Here is a 19,928-nt window from a genome sequence, read left to right as displayed (position 1 = left end):
AATTCGTCCCTTAGCTGTACTATTCCTCTCAGATGTTAACATCTCATCCATTCTCACTTCTGTGTACTCACTTCTGTTACTCAGACTCTCAGAATTTTTACTGAAACACCTACAGCTACCTCCAATTTCTGTTCCTATCATCCAGCAATTCCAATCTGCTGCCAGATAGTCTTTTATAGCATTGGTTTGATCCCTGACTGCCCTTGCTTAAGTGAATCACTACTGTTGCTAAGATAAAAGTCCACGCTCCTTAATTGGTACATGAAATCTTTCTTTTTGATCTTGCATCAACCATTGCCCCAGATATATATTATGCTTCTTTCACACAATTCTACCAATCAGAACATGTGTATCTATAACTCTAAGACTTTGCTTTACAGTCTGTCCTCTGCCTGGAATATACTTTTGACCCTTTTCTGCCTGGCTAACTCCTTTTTAATCCTTCAAGAGCCAACTCAAATACTACCTTCCTTCTTTGGCTTTGCCTGAATTTGCCCTGCTGCACAAAATTACAATCTTTTCAAGGTTCCCATAGTACATCAGAGATAACTTTTCTAGCACTCTATTAGAATTATGTGTGGTGTGTAGACCTGGCTTCCCCATAGACTGAAGTCAGGCAATTGATCGAGTCATAACACCCATTACAAATCCAATATTTCATAATATTGACATTATAAAGATAAAATAAGTTAACATAATTGATTTTCAATAATGAAATAATTAGTAGGAGCACTAATATTTGTTAAGTCCTTACTACATGCTAGGCAGGCACTGTGTTAAACTCTTTATGTATATTAGAGTAGTCACTCTACAAACATTCGCTGAATTCACAGAGCCAAATATCTTGAGTTTCCCTGCTCTTAGTCTCATGCTTAATTTATCTCCGCCCACAAGCAAAACATCAGTCATTTTTATAACTAGTAGTTCTTCAAATGGAAACCCTGGAAGAAAATGGGTTTAGAGGATGAAAATAGCATTCTAGCTATACTTGGCTAAGAAAGATAAGCCTTAAGATCTCAAAGATGGTAACAAAGGCTGTCGAATATTTTACCCATTATTAAAAAGTCATTAAAATAAAAATGATTAAAAAATGGAAAATATTGAAAGTACCTTGGTAACAAAAAAGAGCTCATAATTAGATAGCTGTGAATGTTGGAGAGACCCATTAGTTAGAACGAGTAGAGAAGAGGCAAAGCAGTAAATATAATCAAGTTATAATGACTCAAACTGCATTACACTAGTAATATTGGCCAGCTTAGTCACATAACCAAAATATTTATTTTTACTTGGCATACATGAAGTTTTATGCTATAAAAACATTATCTGATCAAAAGTAGAAGGAAACATGAAAAAATGATGAAGTTATATAATATCTAAAAATTTTAGCACTCAGGGAACTAAAATTTGCAAAACAGTTTAAGTGCAATGCTTGATTAAAAATAAAATGTCAAGGAAATAAACCAAAATAAAATCAATAGCTGTGTTAGGGTTAACAAAAGCCAAAGTTTCTATTTAGTATATACACCAGATAATATTTATTCTCCTGCTCAAAACTCTTCAATCGTTTCTGTCAAACTCAGAATTAAGTCGAAGTTTCTTAATGGGGCCTGTTGAGCCCTACATGATCAGGTCCCTATCAAGGCCCCTGACCTCATTTCCTAGTCCTCTTTGCTAGACCACTCTGCTCTAGGCACACTGGCTATCTGCTTTCTCCATGTGTCTGCCTCTGGGCCTCCACTCTTGGAAATCCTTCCTCCAAGATGAGCATCTTCTCCTGGAACACTCTCTCAAAGTATTCAGGCTCCCTCTAAGGTCGCTTTTCCAAAAAGGTCTTCCCTCACCTCTTAAAATAACCACCCCACCCCGAAACACTATTCCCTTACCTGCTATATTTTTCTTCATGCCCAAAACTACATATTTTTTCTTTGTTCCTGTGAAACATAAGCTCCACAAGATCAGGAGCTTTGTCTTTTCACTACGGTAACAGTCAGTACAAGCTACTTTATAGGTTCTAAACAAATATTTATTGAAAGAATATGTGAATTTTTTCCCATCCCCCAATTTCTAAAAGATAGCTATACTCTATTTAAAATGTAAACATATTTTTGATACAGAGCTATCATAAAGCTGTTATTATCTTTATGAAAATGATAACAGAGAAATGGAAAAAAGCAATGTGTACAATATATCTTCAGCTTTTAAGATAAAATAAATGTAATGCTAGAAGAAGCCTAAGAGAAATTTATAGGGATTTACATTTAGTGATAAGATTTTAACAAATGCAGAAATATTTCCCTTTGTTCAAAATCTTAATTTTTACAAGCATAGATCAGTGTTATTTCCAAAGAATGCAATTATTTATGTAACCATTTTTCTTCTAATATATGGAGGGTAAGAAAATTCTTAAAAAGATGCATATAGATTTATGCATATACACATATATGTACAGATATATATGTATATAGATATAGGTATAGATGTATGTCTGTCTATATGTGTCCATATATATCTCCATCCTATTTCAGAATTACACCTTAACCATCCAGCAATAGATCCAGTTCACCAGCTCTGGCTTCTGGGCATCTGTATCATCTGCCCTCAGTAGATTGATTGGTTTAGGTTAATAAGGATTAGAACTAGATTAAGCTGAGCCTAATGGGTAGGAAGAAATACAGAAGAGGATGGACCAGGAGATAAACTGACTCTTTTTTCCTAAAACTGACATCTCAAAGTTTCGTCCCATTAAAATAGGACATCATGGATATTAATTATTGCAAAAATCCTCCACACACATCTTGGACTCTATACCAAAATACCTGCAATGCTCAGAAGAGATACCCCAGGCTCTTCTCTTCAGTTCACTTTCCTTCACACTCTTCTTATTCTGTTGCCATTCCCCACAGCCACCTCACTAGCTCCTACCTACTTTTTTTTTTTTTTAATGTTTTCAAATGTCATCTTTCTCAGGAAAATGTGTGGACACCCAGTCTCATTCAGATGCCCTTTTCTATACCCCCAGAACACTCTGAATGCTTTATCCTAAGGAACTGCTAGTTTATAGATTTCCTGAAGGAGTTAGAGTCTAAATAGCTTGAACTCATCATAGTATCTGGCATGCAGGGCTCACTCAATGAATTTGTTGAATGAACAAATGAGAGAAATAGTCTAAACTTTCCAGGAGTTAAGTTGCAAAAGGTAAGGAAAGGAAGCTTAAAAAAACAGAAACTTTGTATATAACATGTTCTCTACCCATAGGCAAGTAAATAGTAATATTTGACATTTGAATCTTAATCAGTAAAATAGTCAAAAGGTAGTAAAGCAGGTATGTCACTAATCAAGGAGAATCTTCCTCTTTTGTTGGAGAAGGAGGAACATATTGAAATAATATTGTGGCCCACAAAATTAATTTATAATGCTCTATTTTGTTATCAACACTTGATGTAATTTGTGATTCAATCCAGTTATATGTGGCCTTTATGTGTAAACTTGCAAAATCACCATGCCAATAGTCATGCAAAAGTTAAAGCATCGAAGAGCTACATAGAAGTTTCTTTCCAAAAAAAATTTCAAATGGCATTATTCTATTATTTTCTCATTTTCATTTTTTTTTTTTTTTTGATTTGTTTGTTTTTGAAACAGAGTCTCACTCTGTCACCCAGGCTGGAGTGCAATTATGTGATCTCGGCTCACTGCAACCTCCACCTCCGTGGTTCAAGCAATTCTCCAGCCTCAGCCTCCCGAGTAGCTGGCAACACAGGCACGCACCACCATGCCCGACTAATTTTTGTATTTTTAGTAGAGATGAGGTTTCACCATATTCGCCAGGCTGGCCTCGAACTCGTGGCCTCAAGTGATCCACCCACCTTGGCCTCCCAAAGTGCTGGGATTACAGGCGTGAGCCACTCTGCTCCGCCTCCTTTTTTTTTTTTTTTTTTTTTTTAATGGTTAAGCTACTCAAATTGTTTTCAGAGCCAGAGTAAAAACCAAAAAAAAAATGCTCATCAATATCAATTGCCAAACTCAGTCCGAAAACATTTCACACACAGCTTACCCAAGTATAAAGCTGCTGTGGGACTTCTGAAAAATAGGCAACATCTCACTTGTGCTTGTAAATGCTTTACAAGTGAAGGATTTTGTGCTCACCTGGTTTCCCCCAAGTCCATGACATGTATACATAATTAATGGTTTGCCTCCTTGATTGTTTTCTCCAACATCCAGACATAGAGGCTGACCAACGCTTTTAATCTAAAGGAAAATTTTCATGTTATGAAAAGTTTTTTAATCCATGCAGTTTATGTATTTTTAAAATAATTTAGAAAGTAATGTTAATGATTATAATGTAAAATCTCAAAAGCAATAAAGAAAGTATTTCAGCAATTTTCTTAGAACCATATAAAGGTTGGTGGCAAGGAGCATATTAATTAAAAAAGGAACAGGAAAATACTCACATATCCAGATATAACAGGATTAAGGTCTGGCACATACACCTCTGGATAAATATTGTTCAGATACCATGTAAAATTTTTACACTGAAGGCGGTGTTTTATTTCAAATCTTTTTGAAAGATCACCAAATGCTTTCTGTAGAAACATGAGAAATGAAGGGAATGCTTAATTAAAACAACATTGATAAAGTACTGAAAATACTGCTATTTGTATTTCTATGTAGGTATTTTTAAAAATCCATGCTAAAAATTCAAGAGGCAATTCAACAGCCTTCATCATTCATTCAAGTAAAAAGTATGCCTGCCTGTTCATTTCTGGCTTTAAAAGAGAGTCAAGACCACTTCAGTGCTGATTAAAATACTAAAATGATGCTATTTTATTCTTCATTTGTGCCACAGACATTCCCTACAAGACAAAGATTTCTAGTAAAATGCTGTGGGCAAAGGAATGGTGGTAGGAGCATCCAAAATTGGTCCCAACTTTATACCTAAAAGTGATCTGCAAAGTGAGGTGTGAGAAATCAGGTATAGACAAACAGTGCCAATACACAATGCAACTTCTATCTCTTCCCCATCAAGTTCAAAGAAAACCACCAGCAAGCAATAACCCATTGGGAGTAATTTTTCTAGTTTAAGGATGTTGCTTGTTCTTAACAATATCCCCAACTGAACCTTTAGTATAAAAAGGCAATTTTCAAGTTAAATGAGTTTTGTTTTCCTTTATTTTAAGGTACTAAGAAAATAACTTTTTTTAAAAACCATTATTAAACTTCAAGGTATTTGACCTACAGGCAAAATATTAGAGAAAAAGTACATGTAATATCTAAATGTATGCAAAAGTAAATAATCTTATCAGTTCAACTAAAGAAAATATTTTCTTATGCCAACTTTGATGTCTTGAACCCAGGCGTTTTAGCAAAAAGTATGAGTCTTTAGGACTTCTGGCTAGCTTATTACATTTACTATGTAGATCTATGCACCCTGTGGTAACAAACAGGTATTTGCTGACTCATGTGCCCCTTTGTGGGGGACAAGCAGAGCATAAGCTTCATTTAGTGCCTACTTGCCTGCTTAGCCAAGTACTATTGTGCAGTACACAATCTGCCCAATTTGTCTTCATGGCCTTGGGTAAAAAGACAGCAATCTAACTCAGTAGTGCTCTGAATTTGCATCCTAACAGGGAGATACTGGAGACCAAAGAAAAGGGGAAAGAGATAACCAAATCGTTCTCTACCACAACAGCCAAAATATTGATACCCTTGACTCCCAATAAATACTCCACCTTCCCTCACCCTGCAAATTAGCACTATTTCCTATAAAGAGACAACTACTATTCACTGAAGCATAGCCTTAAACTATCTAGTTAATTTATCTTATCTAATATTATTAAGACTATTGGAACTCACTTCTAATATATTAGGTTTCATGATTCTGCAGAGCAGAATCTATTTATGGCAGGTTAATAACTAGAGTACCATATATTTGTTAGCACTTATCACTTTCTTATTTCACAGCTACTCTGGGAGAGAGGCAGCATGTGTATTTCATCTCTTAAAACAGGGAAGGAGAGAAAAGAAACATGTTAAGCATGCACTCCATGTCCAGCCACCTTGCAGCCACTCTAGGAAGTGTCTTCCCTATTTTACATTCTCAAAGGCTTTGCCAAAGTAACATCTCCAGTAAGTAGTGAAACTAGAGCTTGAAAAAAAAAAAGGCTTGGCACTCCTGGTTTATTCTCATGCCACATTAAGACACTGTCTCTATCTCCAGCGCAAAAAGTCACTTAGAACCTTTATTTAGGTGTTATATCTCCTAAAACCAGTAAAAACAGTTCTACTTAATTTTCTTTGAGTAAAATATTGAACCAGGGCAGCAACAAAAATGAACTATCTTTCATATTAAAAACATGAAGTAGAATTCCTGATTTTTAAAAAGGAGTTTACTTAGCTTTTTACTTAAAAAAGGAAACTTGGATTCATAATCTATGTACTTTAAGAGTTAAAATTGAAAACCTACTTTCAAATTTTTTGATGTTTTGTACTTGAGATGAATCGACGCAAAAGGACATGTGAACTTGTTACAGATTTTATTGCAGTTTAACTACTTAGCTTTAACTTACTTGTTTAACAATTTTTGCTGCATCTGTATTTCTCCTATAAAATATTTCCTTGTATTCATCCATCCAGACTTCTGCAAGGCGAACTTGGTTTCTAGCAATCACCTGAGTGCCTTTTGGAAAGCTATGAGGGCTTTTGCTGCGAAAAACATGTCCAACAACAGAGCAAGGCATAATCTCCAACTGCCCACCACATTGCCATACCTGATAATTAATGATATTTGTTTAAATTTACAGTATTTTAGAAAAATCAAAGTGTTGCTTTTAAGTTCACCTTTAAGGTATTATGAAAAACAAAATTAGAGAAGAGATTACAATATTACAAATAGTCTCTGTCCCCTGCCATTTCAACTTAAGTTCTTAAATGTAAGGAATTATTTTATTAAATGGCATAGACACTAAAGACAACAGAAGTGCATTTTCAGTAAGTTAACAAAATGGCGATTTCAGATTTTTCATAAAAATGAATTCCAGGCTTTTGTTTTTGCAAATAATTATGTAAGTTCTCTAATATGCACAGAAAACTAAAGGCTCTTATGCATTTGACTTCTGTCTGAACTACTGACATAGTCACTTCACTTAAACTACAGTTTCTCTTCTAAGCTTGGATATAAGTGGACTCAGACCCTATTTATCTCTTGTATATTCAATTTTGTAACCAAGAAAACAATTACAGATGGCTATTATTACCAATGACCATTCTACTGAACTTGCAAAGTAGTGGATGATTATTTAAAAATTCATGCCGATTTAGAGATAAAATGTCAAAAAAACCTTATTTGCATTAATGCTAAATAAAATGGCAAATCATGAAATCAATGCCTTTTCACTTAAATATCTTAATAATTGACTGCCATAGTTACCAAGCAAAGAATCAGAAAAAAGTCATATTTAATACTATGTGCTTGTAGTAGAGCAAGTGATTACAATCTCTTTCTCTCCTTTCTTTCTTGAACAAATGAGAAGACTCAGTGATATGTTCAATTTGACAAACTGTGCTTGTGACCCAACACGTGCTAGGGGTTGGAAATACTGAAATGAATAAACAAGATCCCGCTCGCTATAAGCAGTTCAAACTTGGCTAAGATCATCACTGCCAGTATGTGATGGAGCCCAAGCCAAAACTTAAATCTTCTAACTCCTAGTTCAGTTCTTTTTCCACTACATTCCAGCCTAAGAGATGAAAAATGAATGATAAAGTTACTGCAGAAAATGAAACTCATGAAATCAAATACATAAGGTACATACGGAGTCTACCCAAAGCCTTTTTTTGTATTAACTTATAATATATATAGAAAAAATCCAGCTCATTCAATCCAAACAGTTAAGTCCAATGTCCTTTAAAATTATTCATAAAGGTTTTTCCATTCTAACTCCCTTGATGATCAACTCATTTCCTGAAGCACTAGATTTAATTATATTTATCTTGGCTGGAATTCAGTAGCTACAAGTGCATTAATTGGTGTTACTGCCTGGACACAGGAGTTTAACTGATTCCTTTTGTTACATTGGCAACAATGAATAAATATATTAAGTTACATATTAAAAGAAAATACTCTTATTCCAAAATTTCCAGCAATTAAGTTTCAGAAAGCACAAAAAGTAGAGTGCACACATCTGTAATCATATGTACCAGCTGATTAGAACACAATATATTTCACTGTTTAATATATCTGCTATATTTAATTTCCATAAACTTACTCTGAAAGACATTTCTATATTTTCACCTCCCCAGATTTCCATTTCTTCATCGTAACTTCCAATATACTCAAAATATTCTTTTGATATGGAAAAAAGGCCTCCTGCAAAAGTGGGTGTTCTGAAAAATAATCCATTGTCAAATTTTGTTATAAAAACTAAACAAGATAAAATAGCATATTTTAAGAACTGAAATTAAAAAATTAAAGCCATATCACATTTTCAAAGCTTTTATTCAGATTAATAAAAACTAGAAGTGCTATCTTCAAAGTCAAGATTTTTGGGGTGGGGGGGAGTACTTGGTGTCCTCTCCCATTGGAGTAAACTTAAATGTCTTCTCCTAACCATGTTTTACGATTTTTAAGTAATGATTGATGAGGAAGACATAAGAGCTCACTCACTACCTCTTACTCAGCAACATCATGTATAAGTAAGTACACAGGTGAATGACTTTTAGATTCTCTTTATATAGAATATGTGCATTCTTTATCAATTACCTCAGAGGCAATTGCTATAAAGCAAACAGTGCGTATGTATTCAATGTATGGTATAGGGTGTAAATATAAGACTCTGAGAGCAATCATCTTACTTAATTGGGTAGGTTTCATCTTTCCTTCTTTGCTTCTCATGATCAGGAAGCGACTCCCAGCCAAATGAAAGACTCCAGTCAAAATTTCCACGGTTATGGTTACTTCCATAAGGAGAAGGTTTGTTGAATTCAAACGTGTTCAGATCTATGGATGCAATATCTGGACTTACGACAGCCGTGTAGTTCTCAGCTATTCTGGCCAACAGAGGTTCTAACCAACCATAGAAACACTCACCTGGAGGGAACGGAATTTTAATTAATTCAATAAAAACATTGAAGTTTTTTTCTTTAGTTATTTAGGTGAAGGTTTACAGAGAAATGAGAATAACAGAGTCAATTTGTGTTTTGAACATGTGTATAATGGAGATTTCTTTCTTACTCAGATTTATTGAGATACTACAACAGACAAATAAAAATTCTATATATTTACAGTGTATATCATAGTGTTTATATATGTATACATTGTAAAATGATTATTGCAATCAAGCTAATTAACATATCCATCACCTTATCGGCTTATGGAGCGGGTGGTAAGAACATCTAAGATCTACTCTTAGCAATTTTTGAGTAGACAATATATTATTATTAATTACAGTCACCATGTTGTACAATAGATCTCCAGAAGGGGAGATTTCTTAAAGGTTTATTGTGATGAGATGAGTGTAGGATGAAAAAGGTGAAAAAAGATTCAGTACAGTTAAAAAATTCCCCTACAGATGATGACCTTCTTTCTTCTACAAAAGTTGCAAAATAGGCCGGGCGCGGTGGCTCATGCTTGTAATCCCAGCACTTTGGGAGGCCGAGGCGGGCGGATCAAGAGGTCAGGAGATCGAGACCACAGTGAAACCCCGTCTCTACTAAAAATACAAAAAAAAAAAAATTAGCCGGGCGTGGTGGCGGGCGCCTGTAGTCCCAGCTACTCGGAGAGGCTGAGGCAGGAGAATGGCGGGAACCCGGGAGGCGGAGCTTGCAGTGAGCAGAGACTGTGCCACTGCACTCCAGCCTGGGCGACAGAGTGAGACTCCATCTCAAAAAAAAAAAAAAAAAAAAAAAAAAAAAAAAAAAAAAAAAAAAAAAAGATGCAAAATAACACTAGTGTACTTAAAATTTAGATGATGTGTTAAAATGGCCTATGAATCAAAGGTAGCTTTTTGCTGTTCCACATTACCTGGCCCTAAATGTGTTCTGATTTATTTAAACTCCTATCTCCCTGAGTAAGGTACAGTAATTGAAATTTTCATTTATCTGACTGGGTCTTAGGAGAAAATAAGGAGTCAGTATAAATTCCGATTTTAGCAACTGGAGAAGGAGGACCATTCAAAGCTGCCCCAGACCTAATATAAAGGGAGGGCCAAGGAGTTTCATGTCACGATAGGTCTAGGCTCTGGTCACAGGCCAGGCTGTTTTATATAACACACAGCAAGTTCAGCCAATGCATGTGCTGTCCTATTCTGGGCTCCCCACAAAGCAGTATTTGGCAGTCATGGTCCAGGAGGACCGTCAGACATATCCACCCAGTGGGTAGTGGGTAAGAATGTCCAGTATGATCTTATTGTAATTTTGAACAAGGAAAAGAAATACCAGAGGATGGTATTTTCCTTTTTAAAGCACCTCTCTAGGATTACCTTTAGTGTTCTCTTCATTTTCTAAATGTCTGGTATTAAAAGAGAACTGAATGTGATGGCTCTAAGCAACCCAAGCACATCCAAAAGCCCTTCTGTAATAATCGGTGTGTGCTCAAAACTAATAATTGGATGAAACATAATCTAAGCACTGGCCAATTCAAAGCTAGACACTCATACAGAGTATAGCCACTAAACTCAAAGTTCAAGGGACAAAATGACATTTTAGTAATAACTAGCATGCATATGACACATTGACTCTAAAAATGCTTTCCAAATACTTCAAAAACTTTGACTCTGAAAATAATTAAAGTACAAAGAAAAACCAACAGCAGCAAAGTCAAACAAAAATTGACAATGTTTATGTAAGGGATACCAAAGAAGATGGGATGGGGCACCTCTAACCTGGCATAAAAACTATATATATAAACATATTTTGGTTTTGTGGTTTTTATTGAAAATTCGCAGACTCCTTTTTATGCCAAGGAGTCTGCAAATTAAAAAAAACACACACACAAAAACTAAAATATAAAAAAAGCAGCAGTACTAGGACAAAGTTTAATGATAGGGTGGATTACATTCATTCATTCATTCATTCATTCATTTTGAAACGGAGTATTACTCTGCCGCCCAGGCTAGAGTGCAGTGGTACAATCTCGGCTCACTGCAACCTCTGCCTCCCGGGTTCAAGTGATTCTCATTCCTCAGTCTCCCTAGTAGCTGGAATTACAGGCACACGTCACCATGCCTGGCTAATTTTTGTATTTTTAGTAGAGACGGGGTTTCACCTTGTTGGCCAGGCTGGTCTTGAACACCTGACCTCAAGTGATTCACCAACGCCGGCCTCCCAAAGTGCTAGGATTACAGGCATGAACCACCATGCCCGGCCACATTTAAATAGTAAACAAGCTTTCATTCACTTTAAAGTGTAGGAATCAAGAAAAAAACAAACAAACAAACACTTTTATTTCTTAACAGAAAAGAAACATGGAAAAAAAAAAACGAGGCAAGGATAACTGGCTGGAACAGCTAGTAACTGGAGAACATTAAAGTTGAGGAAACTTAAACACAAAGGAGATAAGAATTCTGCATAAGTGAAAGGAATTTTCTCCACAGAGCTGTTATCTGCTTGGGCTGTCATTGCTATAATCACCAGTTGAAAACCCTGTTAAAGAAAATGCAATTAGGCATTTAGAAAAGAAAAGGCTTCCTTACCTTTTAAAATAGAGAGGGAGGGAAAATGTTACAACCATATCCATACATATATACTTACAGTGAGCGTCTAAAAATGTGAGTGTTTCAGCTGTTGCGACTGTTGCTCCTAGCAACCGAGCAGTGATCAGACCTTTTCTTTCTCTTTGTCTGACTATTTTTACTATAGAAAATTGTTTTACATATTCATCTAGTTTATCATGTAAGTACTCTGTAAGGAAAAAAAAATCAGGATTAATTCTTTCTAAATGTATTTTCATATATAGCTTATGAAAGCTAATGAAACCACAGAGCAATGATCCTTCCAAATTCATAATCTTAACAGTTGCATGTGTCCTTCCAGTAAAATGAAAATTTTATCTTTAACTCCTTACTGGGGAAAAAGGCTAGCTATGCAAATTATCACTACTGTAACACAAAAAACTGTAACACATACTTATTCTGTACACTTCCTATCAATAAATATAATGTGTTTGGAGGGAAGTGAGAAACTTCAAATGGAGTCAACCCTAGCCATTCAGAAGACTCATTCAGAGGTCTCAGAAGATTGACTACAAGAGTGAAAGATAAGGAATTTGGCCAAAAAGACATTCAGTGCTTTGAAATTGGTATTTAAATCTGGAAATCTTAAAGAAAAATGTCAAATATCAAAAGGCCTCTGATATTTAAGCAAGGATCAAAATAATTTAACACCAAAATGTTGAGCCACGTCAGAAAGTCCATGGCTATAGCAGTTTGGGACGATTCCTACACAGAGTCAGCAGAAAAATTTGTGAAAGCTTTGTGGAGTCTCCTGACAGAATTTTACTTAGTAAAATATGAAACAGGCAAATTTTAGTATTGGGTATATACTTTAAGATATTCAATATACCAAATTGGATAAGGTTTGTAATAAGCAAAAATTGAGATCATAGGTTTTAAAAAAAGTTATTAACAAATGTCAATCTAGTGTTGTTTTTTTTGTCTGTTTGGTTTTGTTTCGAGACAAGGTCTTGCTCTGTCGCCCAGGGTGGAGTGCAGTGGCACAACTCACTGCAACCTCCGCCTCTGGGCTGCAAGCAGTTTTCCTCAGCTTCCCAAGTAGCTGGGACCACAGGCATGCTGCAACACGCCCAGCTAATTTTTCTTTTCTTCTTCTTTTTTTTTTTTTTTTTTTTTCAGAGACGGGGTTTCATCATGTTGCCCAGGCTGGTCTGGAACTCCTGAACTCAAGCTATTTGCCAGCCTCAGCCTCCCAAAATGCTGGGATTACAGGTTGAGCCACTGCGCCCAGCTGTTCATATTCTGAAACAACTTCTTAAGCCTGTTTTTCACAATTAAATTTTTGATATCTTACTGAGTACAAAATGCAGTTCTTCAAGCAGCCTTCTTGGGCCCAAAACATAGCCTCAAAAAGATTTGGGAATGTTAAGAAAATCAATAAATGTCCTGGGGCAAAAGTTTGCTTCTGCCAGATTTTAGAAGCAAATGCAGATGACTTTGCTTTTATCTGTGATAATACAACCTTTTTTTCAATTCTCCAGTGGTTCAGTTAAGAGAGCTACTTATTTAAAGCTTAAACATTCATAAGAGAGGTAAGTGCAGGAACAACCCTTGTGGAAAAATAATTCTATCAAAACACTGTTGTCTCAGAGTAATATATTAACTTTTTAACACCTTCTAACTGCCTCAAAATAATTCTCAGATTAAGCTTTTAACACCTTCTAACTACCTCAGAAATAATTCTCAGAAAGACAAGCAGAATTGTTAACTCATCTTAAATATATAATCATAAACATTGTCTGTTTTAAGAGGCTTGTAAAAATTTCAACATTCTTGATTAGAATTATTTTAAATGGAGTTACTACAAATTCCTTCAATATACCCTCTCACTGTTGGAATTTGTAAAAAAAAATTTACTTACCCGCAACATATAAACTTCCCGTAAATTTATATCTGCACTCTAAATTTAGCTCCCATGCACACCCTTTATTAGGGAGGTTAAGAACAGAAAGCTACATGAAATCAGATGTCCTGATTTCACTTTATGGCACAATTACTTTTAGCTGTGTGACCTTGGGCAAGGAATTTTACCTTTTCTGTGCCTCAGTTTCTTTAAGATGAGGATAATAGGCCTCACCATCACAAGACATTGCTGGGAGGATAAAATGAGACATCTGACCTTCAGGAATCTAACTCCAAACTTGGATTTATTAAGGAATAAATTTTGTAATAATTGAAATAATATGTATCTGTTTGACACAATATTTAAAATACTTATGATGTTTGAAAATTTACAAGTTAGAGCATTTGTTAAATTAGGCTTGTGATTCCAATTTAAAATGTGTAATTTAGTATTTGACTTCCAATTTTAAGTGGAAATGTACTAAAGAATTTGGCTAACATTGTAAGTAATATTGGAATATTTAAGAACACCGAAATAAAATAGAACATGGTGACTCTAGTGATTTTTAACTATTCATTTATGTTATTTATTGAAATATTATTTATATTAACTCATTTAGTCTTTAAAACAACTCTAGAAGTTATGTACTAGTTCTGTATTTCCTCAATTTTAAGCTACACAATTGGATTCTTCTTATAATCAATTTCTTATAATCGATGGCATGTTAAGTTTAATTAGCTGTGGGTTTTCTCAAGTGATTTATAAATTAATGACACATATTTCATGAAATATGGCATTATTCCCATTTTGCTGATAAATCACAGCAGAGAGGTTGAGTAACTTGCCCAAGTCATATAGTTGGTTAGGAAAAGAGCTGGGATTCAAATCAAGGCAGCCTGACTCAAAGGCTCAGGTCTGTGCTCTTAACCTCTATGCCTTACAATAACAGTCTCACATTGAGGCCTACATAGTTATGAACAATGGTGTTTCATACATTTCTGCATTTGAAAATATTTGAATATGTTCATCTTGGATTCTAATTTCATTCAGCATACCCACTATCCAAACTATTATATTCAGGCTCTGGGATGGCATACAGAGAGCACCATATAACCAAGTAAACTGTAGATACCACCATATGGATTTGGGAAACAATCTAATTTGCATGTGCTTTCTTACCATCTCCACTAGCATCATCCACCAAAATGATTTCCTTCAGCAGTATTGCAGGTGAAGAATAGAGCACACTGTGGACAGTTCTAAGCAACGTGGACCATGCTTCATTATGAAAAACAATTATGACACTGGTGGTGGGCAGGGGAGGGCAGCGCTTAAATTTTTGTTCAATACATCTAGAAGAAGTCAAAGAAGTAGAAAAACAATTACAAATTTTATAATTTTATTTCACAGCTATACCATTGCTAACATTATCATTATTGAATCTTTATCACTGAAAAATGATAGTTTTCTTCTATGTAATATAATCTCAATGCTATATAAAAGGTAAATAAATGAAAACAACTTTTTTACAAGCAAATCACTCACCCAGAGATGATGTTTACCAACAGAGATGACAACATATCAAGGATTACAACATGTTATTATAGCTTTCTCAACAATATAATTTTAAATGCAAATAACATTTTAAATAATGAAAATAACCTACAATGAGACAGCATGTAAAAATGACAAATCCTTATAATTGCTCAAATAAAAACCAAATTTTTCTTATTTCATGCAGAAATCATCCATTTTTCATATTTGCAACTTTAAAAATTGTACCACTTTATTAATTTTTTTTTTTTTTTTTTTTGATGGAGTCTCACTCTGTCGCCCAGGCTGGAATGCAGTGGCGCGATCTCGGCTCACTGCAAGCTTCACCTCTCAGGTTCACACATTTCTCCTGCCTCAGCCTCCCAAGTAGCTGGAACTACAGGTGCCTGCCACCATGCCCTGCTAATTTTTGGTATTTTTAGTAGAGATGGGGTTTTGCCATGTTAGCCAGGATGGTCTTGATCACCTGACCTTGTGATCTGCCCGCCTTGGCCTCCCAAAGTGCTGGGATTACAGACATGTGCCACTGCGCCCACCCTATTAAATCATTTTTATAAAGATTATCTTTAATTATTTACCTAAGTATGTAATATAGGTTTATTATTTCCTAGGTTTATTGAATCAATTTACTTAATCTGTACACAGAATCAAAAGGGAAAATATAGCTTTATTGTAAAACCTATGTTCCTCTTATTATTATTATTTAAAATACAGAGAGAGTCTGTGATGTTGCCCAGGCTGGTCTTGAACTCCTGACCTCAAGCAATCTTCCTGCCTCAGCCTCCCATAGTGTTGGGATTATAGGCGTAAGCCATCATGTCCAGCCTAAACCTATGTTTTTATGATGTTCATCATTCAGCAAATACTTATTAAGTACTGCCATTTGCCATGTGTTAAAGATTTTGCTCCAATAACTTGATCTACTATTAAATAAGACTAGCATTTAAAAAACCCTTTAAAAAATACATAGAAATAAAGATCTAAATAAAGACCTAAATCCATGTTAAAAGTCCTGTGATCATGTCACCATCTAAAATATTGATTGGGCACAGGGAGAGAGACCCTAAGTGCCCTTGACTGATTAGTGGTACTATCCATTAGCTAAAAACATTAGTTATAAATTGATATCAAATTCATTTGTATAGGAATGTCTTTCCTCAATGAAAAATATCTTCATATTAAGCCACTGGGGTCCAGATGAGTCTGTATAGTCTCCAGCCGTTGAGGCTAGAGATGTGGAGATAACCACAGTGCCAAGCCTGCTGAATTGAGGTGAGGATTAAATGAAAGAACATATAGGAGAGGACTTCAAGTCACTGGGACATAAAATAAGACTGTGTGAGGTTTATGGGAAAGATAAGCAAATAAAGCAACTATATCTTTAAGGTCACTTAAAAACCATAAGTGGCTGTACAATTTTGGACAATAGACTATGAAATCCTCCCTTACAGTCAAAAGGCACAGTAAATACAGTGTGTGAACAATTAAACAGTGCTGCTCAAACACAAAGATAAGGAAGTAAATCATTTACTCAGGGAGATAAGAGCCCAACACCCTTCAGTTCCTCTGCCAGGGCCAATGGGGAAACTGTAGCCTCCAGTGTGATATTAGGGGCCTGAGAAAACCGCCCTAAAAAAGATACACAAATTATCCTATTAATTACTTTCATACTCATACCTCAATAGGAATGTCTCTGATACCCTTTTCTAACAGCAAGTCTTTAGAATGGAATATTTGTAGTGATAAAAAAAGGAGTTGGATTGGGGTAAAATATCAAGAGAAGATGTCAACAACGGATTAGAAAAAGGAGAGGATGGGTTCTGAGTGAAAGTGGCATTGCTCTTCAGTTTCTTCATGATTTCAGAGCATGATACAGGTGCATGGGCAGAAAAAATAAGCACCTTCTTCATCATTCATAAATAAAAACAAATTATTTATTCTAAATTGAATTTTGGATAAACTACCAATTAAAAAAAAACACAAACTATTCATATACACACTTGAACCATAATTACACAGAAATAAATGACTAAATATAAGCTTATATTTTGAACCCATAAAAGTTTATAACCAACATAAACTAGAAGTAAAAATTATGAAAAATTCCATATCGTGGTATTTTATTTTTAAAGGAAAAAAAAGGGGAAACCTATGATTTGTTATAAGCATTTTGAGGAGAAAGTGAAATTCTGAGTATAAGATTTTTTTCCTACCTTTATTTGATATGTGGTTAATTAATACAGTATTAATCGATAATTATAAAATGGTTTTGAAGATTTAAAGTATAAAATTTCACAAAAATTCATACTAGTAAAATGTTATCACTTTAATCTTGCAAGATTTTCCATCAGTTTAAACTAGGATTTATTTGCTTAACTGATAATTACCAATATCAAGTAAAAATGTCATGTTATATCATTAATACAGGTAGTAAAATTTCACAATATAATTTCATAAACCCCATTCATTTTGAAACAACATGTTAAATGTATGCTTTGAAAACTGTTTTACATATTTAAAATAGGGCAATTAAAATAACTTGCCAAAGTGACTGTATCATTCCAGTCAAACCACTTGAAAAACCTGGCACATAGAAACATGCTTAAATTATCAGTCACATGACCATCTGGCTTTGGAAGAAACTAGGTCTATATTTCTAATGAGCATGGAAAACATTAGCAATTCTTCAGAAAATGTGTTATTTGCTGATACTGGTTACATTCAATGTAAAAAACAAATCTTTTTTTTTTTGAGACGGAGTCTTGCTCTGTCACCAGGCTGGAGTGCAATGGTGCAATCTCGGCTCACTGTAACCTCCGCCTCCCGGGTTCAAGTGATTCTCCTGCCTCAGCCTCCCAAGTAGCTGGAACTACAGGCGCACGTCACCATGCCCACCTGATTTATGTTTTTTTATTACAGATGAGGTTTCACCATGTTGGCCAGGCCAGGCATGGTAGCTCATGCCTTTAATCCCAGCACTTTGGGAGGCCAAGGCAGGCAGATCACGAAGTCAAAAAACAAATCTTTACCACCTATACAAAACTCTGTCCAAAGTAAGAAATAATTAAATCTTCAAACAAAAAGTGTTGTTAATGTGCTTGTTTTTCACTTACTTAGCGATTAACATTATTGAAAATTATTGCAGCTTCTTAATGCTATATTGGGAGAAAAAAGCTCATTTTGAGCTGTCACTGATTGTCATGTCAAAAGAATAAAAATCATGATTACTGATTTTTAATGTAGCTTACTTTTCAGTCAAAACCTCTCCTCAAATCAGTAAAGTGCAATACTGCATTCTAATCTATTACTGTATAAAAGGAAATATAACATGCCTTGTTATAACAGCTAGAATATTTTATAGATATTAGTTTCTTTACACATTCATTTAAAAATTATGAACAACTTAAACTTGAATCAATCAGATTAGAATAGCTCAACAGAAATCTAAGCTACACAGTTTCAACGTTAAGGGACTCATATACTTGGATCCGGTATTGATAATCCTAAATCTAGAAAAACCTGAGTGAAACAATAGACCAAAAGTTATCTTCAAGTTCACTGCCAAATGTAATTCTCTAATATCCAGAAAGCAAAGCAAAATACATAGGCATTGTTTGCTTCCGGTTTGTTTATCTTGTACTCTTTTTTTGTTTGTTTTTTGGAGATGGAGTTTCGTTCTCGTCACCCAGGCTGGGGTGCAATGGCATGGATCTCCACTCACTTCAACCTCCACCCCCCAGGTTCAAGCAATTCTCCAGCGTCAGGCTCCCGAGTAGCTGGGACTACAGGCACACGGCACCCTGTCTGGCTAATTTTTGTATTTTTAATAGAGACGGGGTTTCACCATATTGGCCAGGCTGCTCTCAAACTCCTGACATCAGGTTATCTGCCCTCCTCGGCCCCCCAAAGTGCTGGGATTACAGGTGTGAGCCACCGAACCTGGCCTATCTTGTACACTTAAAAATCTACTGAGGGGCTGGGTGCAGTGGCTCATGCCTGTAATCCCAGCACTTTGGGAGGCTGAGGTGGGCGGATCACTTGAGATCAGGAGTTCGAGACCAGCCTGGCCAACATGGTGAAATCCCGTCTCTATTAAAAATACAAAAATTAGCCGGACGTGGTGCCACATGCCTGTAGTCCCAGCTACTCTGGAGCATGACACTGGAGAATCGCTTGAACCCGGGAGGCAGAGGTTGCAGTGAGCCGAGATCACACCACTGCACTCCAGCCTCAGTGAAAGAGAAAGACTCCATCTCAAAATAATAATAATAATAATAATAATAATAATAATAATAAATAATCTGCTGACGGTGGGCTGGGCGCAATGGCTCATGCCTGTACTCCCAGCACTTTGGGAGGCCGAGGCAGGCGGATCACCTGAGGTCAGGAGTTCAAGACCAGCCTGGGCAACATGGTGAAACCCTGTTTCTACTAAAAATACAAAAAATTAGCCAGCTGTGGTGGCGGGCGCCTGTAATCCCAGCTACTCGGGATTGTTTACAAAAAATAGGGCATTCTGAAATATAATTAGGTACTCAAAAACTTTGAGTCAAAGTAATCACAAAGTCTGTGAATTGGTTTACACATATATAAAATATTATCCAACAGTTCCAAAATCTTGGCATATTTTTAAACATTTTTATTCTAAAGAAATACACAGAGAAATGAAAACAATTCCTCTACCTTCTACTTCCTATAAAAATTGTCCAATAATTCCCCCTAAATAGATGAGAAAACCACAGTATTTAGGAATAAAGGATTTCCTTGTGGATAGCAGTCAGATCTAGAATTCAGTTTTCTAATTTCCA

The 19,928-nt window shown here is 35.5% G+C and overlaps 1 protein-coding gene across 2 annotated transcripts in view; it reads right to left on the bottom strand.

Moving 5' to 3' along the window:
- Positions 1-19,928, bottom strand: part of GALNT3 (polypeptide N-acetylgalactosaminyltransferase 3) — a 45,544-nt gene that overhangs the window by 2,842 nt on the left and 22,774 nt on the right. For both annotated transcript variants that reach the window (XM_055291922.1, XM_055291921.1), the window contains exons 3-9: positions 14,746-14,918; positions 11,743-11,892; positions 8,848-9,082; positions 8,262-8,379; positions 6,564-6,764; positions 4,449-4,580; positions 4,144-4,245 (exon numbers count right to left, since the gene is read on the bottom strand). In XM_055291922.1, the coding sequence (XP_055147897.1) occupies positions 4,144-4,245; positions 4,449-4,580; positions 6,564-6,764; positions 8,262-8,379; positions 8,848-9,082; positions 11,743-11,892; positions 14,746-14,918 (1,111 nt within the window). The remainder of the gene's footprint in view (positions 1-4,143; positions 4,246-4,448; positions 4,581-6,563; positions 6,765-8,261; positions 8,380-8,847; positions 9,083-11,742; positions 11,893-14,745; positions 14,919-19,928) is intronic.

Source organism: Symphalangus syndactylus, chromosome 9, assembly GCF_028878055.3.
Source record: "Symphalangus syndactylus isolate Jambi chromosome 9, NHGRI_mSymSyn1-v2.1_pri, whole genome shotgun sequence".
NCBI lineage: Eukaryota > Metazoa > Chordata > Mammalia > Primates > Hylobatidae > Symphalangus > Symphalangus syndactylus.
The sequence above is the reverse complement of the archived record's forward strand: the minus strand, read 5'-3'. Positions and strand labels throughout refer to the sequence as shown.